The sequence below is a fragment of the Orbicella faveolata genome, unplaced genomic scaffold (assembly GCF_042242905.1).
Source record: "Orbicella faveolata isolate gen_17 unplaced genomic scaffold, um_ofav_v1 contig_14, whole genome shotgun sequence".
Classification (NCBI taxonomy): domain Eukaryota; kingdom Metazoa; phylum Cnidaria; class Anthozoa; order Scleractinia; family Merulinidae; genus Orbicella; species Orbicella faveolata.
This window is the reverse complement of record NW_028301541.1, coordinates 3,319,711-3,329,874: the sequence shown is the minus strand read 5'-3', so window position 1 is coordinate 3,329,874 and position 10,164 is coordinate 3,319,711. Positions and strand designations below refer to the sequence as shown.

Genomic DNA, 10,164 nt, shown 5'->3' with positions numbered 1-10,164 from the left:
GTCGGGCGGAAAGGGCAAGACAAGTACAGAACCCCCTTTATCCGGTCACCAACGGGCCACAAAAATATGGCCGTGTTAACGGGGTGGCCGCATTAAAGGGGTTCTTATAAGAAAAAGACTGACTGAGCCTTTGTCCGGGCCAGAATAAAGTGGCCGTAATAATGAGGTGGCCTGGCTGTAAGGCGGACTTCCACTGTATGTAGACATGGTTTGGCGTTTGCTTGGTTCTGCAAAATGCTAAAATCTCCTGTTTAGTGTTCCATCGATACAGTTGTCGATATGATCCATTGCTCCCATTTATACCCCCAGGGCCACCAAGGCAGTTATATTTTGTCCAATAAGCGGCAAGGTGAAAATTGAATTGTTTAATTACGTGCGTTTCCCCACCCGTTCCGTGGGTACGCGTATCAGGTTTTTTTTTTCTTGCTCATGCAGCGGAATGCTTCTGGTCTCCGCGGCGAAGCTTAAAAAAGACTGCCAACGGTACAGAATTTGGTACGTTAAATAAGCGGTTTTTTTTTTTGTTTTTTTGTTTTTTTTTTTGCATTTTTTTTTTCTTTTATATCCGTGAGTTGTAGTCCTGGTGTTACACGATGAGTAACATCATAAACTGGCAAAATACTCAAGCAGGATATGACCTTTGTAATGATTTGCTAGATTTAGACAAGTCATGATCAAGTATAGTACTATGGCTAGCCAGAGCAATTAGGGGAACAAGTACAGGTCTAAACCTAGCTGGTTAGGGCAAACTGTTCGCTGAACTGATGAATTGGTATCTGGTCACTTCGCTCCAAGGTTAGCCGATCGCTCCAAGTCAGTTCGCTCCAAAGTGCATATAGATTATTCCTCGTTCTTTCATCCACTGCCAAGCCAAACTCGGTTTGCCAAGGTAGCGAACTCGGCCTGTGTGGAGCGATCTCACTTTTGGTTGGAGCGAACTTACTTGGAGCGATCCAACCATGGAGCGAAATGACCGTCATTCGATGTATTAAGAGCTTCCGATCCTTGTCATCCTCACGATCTAATCAAAAAAATATCCCAGCGAATTCTCCGAAAACTGTCACAGCGGCTTTAATGGCGTAAAGAGCGTATTTAAATGTCGCGTTGCTTTGCAACTTAGAAGAGGAAGCTTCAAGATGAAAATCGCTGGGACTACATCGCATAGTCGATCCCTGTGGAAGTGGGCCTTGGGAAGCCGCAAGATAAATAAAGTAAAACTGAAAAAAATAATAAGAGCAAGGTACAAAAAGGATTTTTGTTTCTTCAAAAAACCTTTCCGGTGGAAATAGAGCCTAATTTTTAGCTAGTGCCAATCTCTTTGACTTTGCACCACCCATGAGGACCCGCAGACGACTTTTTTTTTGCACACCACATGACGCCGCAGTTGCTAAGAACGCTAGGTTTTTTAGCAATTATCATTAAACGTCCCACTGCGAAAAGCAATTATTTTTTTCACCATTCTGGCTAATGATCTGTTCCTGAGTAATTCGATAAGGTGTGACATTTTTTAATAAGATGAAGGTGGCATCTCGGGGTACCGAGTAATTTGACAAGCGATTAAAATGAAACACGCCAGAGATTGGCGATATTTTCTCAGCTCGCGAGTCCTCCACAAAATCGCGCGTGACCTGCAACTCTCGCGATGACCATAACAAAGAGAGGTCCATTTAAGGAAGATGGGAGAAAATCAAACGCTAAAACTAACGGGTGTCAACAGATCACGGAACTTAAATGGCGCCGGAAGAATTATGCTGAAGAATGAATGCGTAGAGTAAAAGTATTTATTAACCATATCTAAAAAACACGGTCGGTGAAAATACAGCAGACTACTTATTGTAAAGTAATGCTAGACACCCAAATCATTACTATATATCCCAGATGAATGTTGTATTGTTGATAACGTATTACAATGTTTTGAAATATTTTCACATTGGTTCCGCCGTGGCTCGAGTCGCACCCCATGGCCACCTACTTCTTTTTCTTTTCTTTCGGTTTACATTTTAGTTGTCGCCTATTTGATTTACAAATTAAACAAACACAGTAAACAGAGCAATTAATCCCAACAAGCCTTGGTCATAGTTCCTCTCACTAAGTTCTTATATAGGTAACCATTATATTCATTTATAAAACTTAGTCAGTTCGTTAGCAACCTCACTAATCGATGGCCTTTTTGAGGCATCCACTGCAGTAGTGCTAGTGATTAGTTTCCAAAACGTTGGAAGAAATCTCCTCCCGCGAACGGCTGCTTCAAGCATTTTGCCAAAAGGAAACATGTCACTTTGCGTACTTTCCTTTTTGCCCGGAAACTCTAAACTAACTCCTAAAGGCCTTGGCTTGCAGAAAAATGGACACAGGTAAAACGATCGCACGCTCGGTTTCCAGCTTTTAGGCTGAAATATAGCCCCACCTCATTTTAAGACTAAAACACTAGCCGAGACCACCTTACCCTCATCGTGCTTTTGACCAACTTTGGCTCTATTTCCCGGAACTTGAAGCATATTTTCCAGTCTCTAAGACTCTAAACTATATCCTGATGGCCTTGGTTTGCAGAGAAATGGACACAGGTAAAACAATGACACGCTCGGTTTCCAGCTTCTAGGCCGAAATATAGCCCCCACTTCATTTTAATATTGAAAAAGTAGCCAAGACCGCCTTACGCGCGTCGTGATTTTGACCAACTTTGCCTCGATTTCCCGGAACTTAGGGGATATTTTCCAGTCCCGGGGACTCTAAACTAACTCCTGGTGGCCTTGGTTTGCACACAAATGGACACAGGTAAAAAGATTGCACGCTGAATTTCCAGCTTCTAGGCCGAAACATAGCCCCACGTCATTTTAAGACTGAAAGAGTAACCGAGACCGCCTTACGCGCATCGTGATTTTGGCCAACTTTGGCTCGATTTCCCGGAGCTTGGGGGATATTTTCCAGTCCCGGGGACTCTAAACTAACTCCTGGTGGCCTTGGTTTGCAGAGAAAAGGACACAGGTAAATTGATCGCACGCTCGGTTTCCAGGTTTTAGGCCGAAATATAGCCCCACTTCATTTTCAGACTGAAAGAGTAGCCGAGACCGCCTTACGCGCACCCTGATTTTGACCAACTTTAACTCGATTTTCCGAAACTTGGGGTATATTTTCCAGTCCCGGGGACTCTAAACTAACTCCTGGTTGCCTTGGTTTCCAGAGAAATTGACACAGGTAAAAAGATTAGACGCTGAATTTCCAGCTTCTAGGCCGAAATATAGCCCCACTTCATTTTAAGACTGAAAGAGTAGCCCAAACCGCCTTACGCGCGTCGTGATTTTGACCATCTTTGGCTCGATTTCCCGGAACTTGTGGGATATTTTCCAGTCCCGGGGACTCTAAACTAACTCCTGATGGCCTTGGTTTGCAAAAAAATCGACACAGGTAAAACGATCGCACGCTCGGTGTCCAGCTTCTAGGCCGAAATATAGCCCCCACTTCATTTTAAGGCTGAAAGAGTAGCCGAGACCGCCTTACGCGCATCGTGATTTTGACCAACTTTGGCTCGATTTCCCGGAGCTTGGGGGATATTTTCCAGTCCCAGGGACTCCAAACTAACTTCTTGTTGCCTTGGTTTGGAGACAAAAGGACACAGGGAAAACGATCGCACGCTCGGTTTCCAGGTTTTAGGCCGAAATATAGCCCCCACTTCATTTTAAGACTGAAAGAGTAGCCGAGACCACCTTACACACCGTGATTTTGATCAACTTTGGCTCGATTTCCCGGAACTTGGGAGATATTTGCCAGTTCCGTGACCTCTAAACTAACTCCTGGTTGCCTTGGTTTGAAGAGAAATGGACACAGGTAAAACGATCGCACGCTCGGTTTCCAGGTTCTAGACCGAAATATAGCTCCCACTTCATTTTAGGACTGAAAGACTAGCCGAGACCGCCTTACCCGCATGGTGATTTTAACCAACTTTGAATCGATTTCCCGGAACTTGGGGGATATTTTCCAGTCCCACGGAATCTAAACGAACTCCTGAATGCCTTGGTTTGTGGAGAAATGGACACAGGTAAAACGATCGCACGCTCGGTTTCAAGCTTTTAGACCTAAATATAGTCCCACTTCATTTTAAGACTGAAAGAGGAGCCGAGACACCCTTACGCGCATCGTGATTTTGATCAACTTTGGCTCGATTTCCCGGAACTTGGGAGTTATTTTCCAGGCCCGGGGACTCTAAAGCAACTTCTGATAGCCTTGGTTTTTAGAGAAAAGGACACAGGTAAAACGATCCCACGCTCGGTTTCCAGCTTTTAGGCCGAAATATAGCCCCACTTCATTTTAAGACTGAAAGAATAGCAGAGACCGCCTTACGCGCATCGTGGTTTCGACCAACTTTGGCTCGATTTCCCGGAACTTGGGGGATATTTTCCAGTCCCGGGGACTCTAAACTAACTCCTGGTGGCGTTGGCTTGAAGATAAATGGACACAGGTAAAACGATCCGACGCTCGGTTTTCAGTTTCTAGAACGAAATATACCCTCACTTCATTTTAAAACTAAAAGAGTAGCCGATACCGCATTACGCGTATCGTGATTTTGACCAAGTTTGGCTGGATTTCCCGGAACTTCGGGGATATTTTCCAGTCCCCGGGACTCTAACCTAACTCCTGATGGCCTTCGTTTGCAGAGAAAGGACAAAGGTAAAACGATCGCGGGTTTCGAGCTTTTAGGCCAAAATGACCACCTTTGGCTCGATATCCCGGACCTTGGGGGATATTTTCCAGTCCTAGGGACTCTAAACTAACTCCTGATGGCCTTGGTTTTCAAAGAAGAGGACACAGGTAGAACGATCGCACGCTCGGTTTCTAGCTTTTAGGCCGAAATATAGGCCCACTTCAATTTAAGACCTGTGTCCATTTCTCTGGAAACCAAGGCAACCAGGAGTTAGTTTAGAGTCCGCAAGACTGGAAAATATCCTCCAAATTCCAGGAAATCAAGCCAAAGGTAGTCAAAATCACGATGCGCGTAAGGCGGTCTCGGTTACACTTTGAGTCTTAAAATGAAGTGGGGCTATATTTCGGCCTAAAAGATCGAAACCGAGCGTGCGATCGTCTTACCTGTGTCCATTTCTCTGCAAACCAAGGCCATGAAGAGTTAGTTTAGAGTCCCCGGGAGTGGAAAATATCCCCTAAGTTTCGGAAAATCCAGCCAAAGTTGGTCAAAATCACGATGCGCGTAAGGTGGTCTCGGCTACTCTTTCAGTCTTAAAATGAAGTGGGGCTATATTTCGGCCTAAAATCTCGAAACCGAGCGTGCGATCGTTTTACCTGTGTCCATTGCTCTGGAAAACAAGGCCACCAGGAGTTAGTTTAGAGTCCCCGGGACTGGAAAATACCCCCCAAGTTCGGGGAAATCGAGCTAAAGTTGGTCAAAATCACGATGGGCGTAGAGCGGTCTCCGCTACTCTTTCAGTCTTAAAATGAAGTGGGGCTATATTTTTGCCTAAAAGCTGGAAACCGAGCGTGCGATCGTTTTACCTGTGTCCTTTTCTCTGCAAACCAAGGCCACCAGGAGTTAGTTTAGAGTCCTCGGGACTGGAAAATATCCCCCAAGTTCCGGGAAATCCAGCCAAAATTGGTCAAAATCACGATGCGCGTAAGGCGGTCTCGGTTACTCTTTCAGTCTCAAAATGAAGTGGGGCTATATTTCGGCCTAAAAGCTCGAAACCGAGCGTACGATCTTTTTACCTGTGTCCTTTTCTCTGCAAACCAAGGCCATCAGGGGTTAGTTTAGAGTTGTCAGGACTGGAAAATATCCCCCAATTTCAGGGAAATCGAGCCAAAGTCGGTCAAAATCACGATGCCCGTAAGGCGGTCTCGGCTACTCCGTTGCTGTAGTTAGATAACGAGGAAACAAACAAAACTGTAACTCTCATGTGTTGCACTCAGTTTTATTCAAATTTAAATTGAACATATTTCTAGCCTTCAACACGCAATTATTTCCACAAGAGGCGGCTACCTTAGTTTGTACGTTTACACCCAGTATTCCAACAGTGAACCATTCATTGTTTCCACGGAAACAATTTGTCCGTCATCATCGAAATGGGTCAGGTGAATAGCTTCTTCGTGGACGACGTCATATTCGGGGCCACTTGCCTTCTTCAAGGGAGCAAACACGCAGGTTTTCGCGGTAGCAGCTTCTGACCTTGATGGTGCAGATGTCAAGTTCAAATCAGCTTCTAACGAGCCGCTGAATCCTATAAGGACGAGAATGGCACAGCGAGTTTTATTGCTGAATAAAACGTTTAATTATCGAAGGTAACAAAAACTTTATAGACCCGTTATAAGGTCTAACTAAATGATATTAAGAAAAGTAGGTGCCCAAGACCCTAAGAGCCAATTCTTCAACTAGTGAACCCCAGTCGAACTTAAAATACAATTCAGGGCGATTGTGGGGACCTCAAATAAAAGTGAAAAACAAAAACAAAATAAGAAGCATTTCGTTTATATTACAAAATTTTCCATTGTTAAACTGCTGGCAATCAGTCTTTCCTCTTAGCTAGGGTCACTTACATGAGTTTTTAGCCCTCGATCGGGAACACAAAAGGGTGGTATGGCCGGGTAGGGACCGGAATTGAATCAGGCGTGCCGCGCAAATGTCTCGTCCCATTCCCTTTTAGGCTAACACACATTTAACTTCTGCAGTAATAGCAATGGAACTGGGTCGTACTGCCAAATTCAGTGTTGTATATATTTGCCGAGATCAGGTATCGATAAATCAGTTCCCAGCCGTTCAAACACAACCATCTGCCGACTCAAGCCAGTCAAAAACAGGGGAGAGGAGAAATCGAGGAAGTAAAAGATGAATCTCGCCCAGTCCATCACGGTTAGGCTACCTGATAGCTCCCCTGTAAAATCACTAACTTTACTGTGAATGGGGATCCTTCTCAAGTTGGGCCTCTCATAACGCGCTGAAAGTTGTTCCACAGCGGAGGAGGGAGGGAAAATGGTACCATAGCAACTGTCTGTTCCTCTGTTCACTCCCGGAGAGAACGGGATGTTAAATTCACCATTGTTGTTAATATCAGGTAGGTCTTCTATTCTCACTGTTTTCCATGGATACATTCGTACCTTGTTCTGAAAGGAAAAGACGTCTACGATCAATAGAAAAGCAGAAAAATTGACGTTAGCTTGATAATATCACGATTAATTGATTGACCCTGTTTGTGATTACCTAGACGATGAACATCAAATTTCTCCTCCAAATATCATAACATTTTGATCACGCTAGATGACGATAACAAGAACTTTTTTCATTAGTTGTTTAGGCGATCGACGTACCAAAAGTGAAAAGAAAAAATCGACTGCTTCACTTTTAAAAAAGCGCCCGACCTTCACCCGAAAGGCCACTCCCTCAGTAGCTGAACAGACCCCCTGGATAACCCTGTCTAATTTCAGGCTAGAGGTATACAAATGGTTTATGTGGAAAAAGGATATACTTTATTACCTACTGTAGGCATGTACATGGGTCGTATTTCTACAAAACTGGGTATAAGAATGGGCTACCTCTTCTATTAAAAATTACATAATATAAAAGGTAAGGATTTCGAGCTCGTGACGGAGCCTCCCCCGCCGTATAAAACTTGGTTAGCCTCCCCCTCAACTTTTCAGGACTACAAGCGTATCAAATCTGACAAAATACACAATTAAGGATATATACCGAGTAAATGAGAAACCTCGGTCAGCTGAAGAACAATCGGTAAAAATTTCAAGGTAAAAGTGAGGCGGATGCTTGTTGAAAATTGTGATAGGAAAATCTAATCACGCTACTTAATTTCGGTTTTTTTTTAATTAGTTCAATTTTGTTCAGAAAATTTGCTACTTTTTGAATTTGCAACCTACGAGGATATTAGATTCAAAACTTGGACAAATTGAAATGAAGCACGCTACACGATACTAGAACATCAATTTTAACCTCTAAAAGGAAGGACCACGATCCATGTGAATGACATATAGCTCACCCGCGGAATATTAAATTCAGTGAAGATGTGGGATAGATATCAAACGCTTTCTCACCTTAGTTTGCTTGTAAGTCTTCAAAGCACAACCACCGTCAAAATCATCAATAATTTTTCTCCGCTTTCGTTCATCTTCCATGTCCAATCTCCGTTCTCTAAGACTCTGCCAGTGATAAACGCACACAACACACGACAGAAAAACTGCAAGAAGACAAACTGGCAGCAACACACCAAGCGTACTACCAGAGAGACTCGCTGAAGCCATCGATGATTTGACTTCTAACTTTGTTGGCGGGGTCGGCCGGCTTGAGTCCATTCCATTTGAGACTTCGTCAGTTTTAGAATGCTTGTGTGTAAATGTGGCTAGTGGTGTAGAATTTAGCAACAATTCAGGAGCGCAAATTGAGGTTGTTCGGTTTTGAGGCATTGAAGATGACTTCAGTGCCTACTTTCAACTGCTGAGATACGCCATGAGTTAACAAGCGGCAGCAGTTAACAACGGAACTCAACGTAACGAATCTTATTAACATAACTCAAAAATGCTTACGTGCATGCTTATTGCACATAATTTCAACTATCCTATTCAAAACTTCTTTATGTTGTCCTTTTAAACTCGTAAGAATGCATACGCAATTGTTCTCAGAACAGTATGCAAGATTATTCATAAGAAAAGTATGAAAAAAATGACACTGAAAACAATACAAGCTAAATTGATCTGAAATATGAAGGGCGATTCCAAGTTCAAGTTCAAGTGTGGTCTGAGACTAGATCCCTCGCAGTAAACCTCAGTAATAAGGCACAAACACTTGCTTTTGCTATCGCGTTCTCTAAAAAATAATCTTTTTTATATATATAACAAGTAGGCCCCGTCCATACTATGCCTGGAAAATTTGAAAACACATCTTTATTTCCACGGTTAGACCTACCGTCCACATTAATCCGTCATGAAAACGGAGCTTTTCGGAAACGCTCTTCAAACCGGAGCCGAATTTGAAAACGCCGGCTTTGCGCTTTAGTGTGGACGGAAAACATTTTTAAAACGGAGCTTCTCGAAAATGATGACGTCACGATAATCACGTGATTTCTCTGCCCGAGTCTTCCTCAAACACAAATCCAAGATGACCGATCATCGTTGCGCGTTCAAATTTTTTTGGCGTAGTGTGGTCAGAAAACATTTGATGCAATTTCAGAGTGAAAACGCCCTTTTCAAATTTATCGCATGTTGTGTGGACGGGGCCTAAACGGGAAGGGTTAAGTCTAGGTGCCATTTGTCGAGGATGCCTTGAAGGGAGGTGTGTGCTCGAGAGCTCTGTTATTATGTATTCTCCTTGGACACAACCCGGATAATCACGTTGAGCAAATCACGTTAATTTCTGACAATATTTACATTTTACACAAAAAAGGATTGAATGAACGAATAACAATCAAACTCTAGAGAAACAATGTGAACGATTTATATTTTGCGGGTGATTTGCTGACCTGTGGAACATAACTCTAGAGAAAAACCGCGAACGATTTATATTTTTGTGGGTGATTTGCTGATCTGTGTAACATAACTCTACAGAAAAACCGCGAACGATTTATATTTTTGAGGGTGATTTGCTGACCTGTGAATCATAACTCTAGAAAAAAACCGCGAACGATTTATATTTTTGTGGGTGATTTGCTGACCTGTGAATTATAACTCTAGAAAAAAGCCGCGAACGCTTTATATTTTTGTGGGTGATTTGCTGACCTGTGAATCATAACTCTAGAAAAAAACCGCGAACGATTTATATTTTTGTGGGTGATTTGCTGACCTGTGAATCATAACTCTAGAAAAAAACCGCGAACGATTTATATTTTGTGGGTGATTTGCTGAACATAACATTAACTAGACTGCGAGCAGTCTCTTTATCTAGCGTGCAACGAACAAGACAAACTAAACGACTGCGAAGTAAAAGACGAACGATCGAGCGGCGAATTTTAACTTTCCCAATCGCGCAGAGGATTTCAGGAACAAAAACAGACTGCTCGTAATCTAAAATATTACCAACAAATAGTGGCGCGAAAAAATGATCAACAATTTGAAGCCGATACTTATCGTGCACTTAAAGACGAAATGAAAAAAAGAAACTATACGCGCGCAAAGCCAATCACAAACTAACCACATGGCTTCTTTAAAAACGTGAAAATCGTAACA

At 42.9% G+C, this 10,164-nt stretch overlaps 1 protein-coding gene across 1 annotated transcript; it reads right to left on the bottom strand.

Annotated features, from left to right (window-relative positions):
- Positions 1–5,896: 5,896 nt before the first annotated feature.
- LOC110069380 (uncharacterized) lies at positions 5,897–10,128 on the bottom strand. The gene is made up of 3 exons (XM_020776900.2): positions 8,041–10,128; positions 6,861–7,101; positions 5,897–6,221 (listed from the first exon to the last, which is right to left on the bottom strand). Exons 1-3 carry the CDS (start codon positions 8,407–8,409, stop codon positions 5,998–6,000), a joined length of 834 nt encoding a protein of 277 aa, XP_020632559.2. The 5' UTR covers positions 8,410–10,128; the 3' UTR covers positions 5,897–5,997.
- Positions 10,129–10,164: the final 36 nt, after the last annotated feature.

Coding starts and splice junctions, on each gene's coding strand:
- LOC110069380 (XM_020776900.2), bottom strand. CDS start 8,409: ATGCCTCAAAACCGAACAACCTCAATTTGCGCTCCTGAATTGTTGCTA. Junction 7,102..8,040: donor AGACTTACAAGCAAACTAAG/GTGAGAAAGCGT, acceptor TTTTCCTTTCAG/AACAAGGTACGAATGTATCC. Junction 6,222..6,860: donor TTTTACAGGGGAGCTATCAG/GTAGCCTAACCG, acceptor TCGTCCTTATAG/GATTCAGCGGCTCGTTAGAA.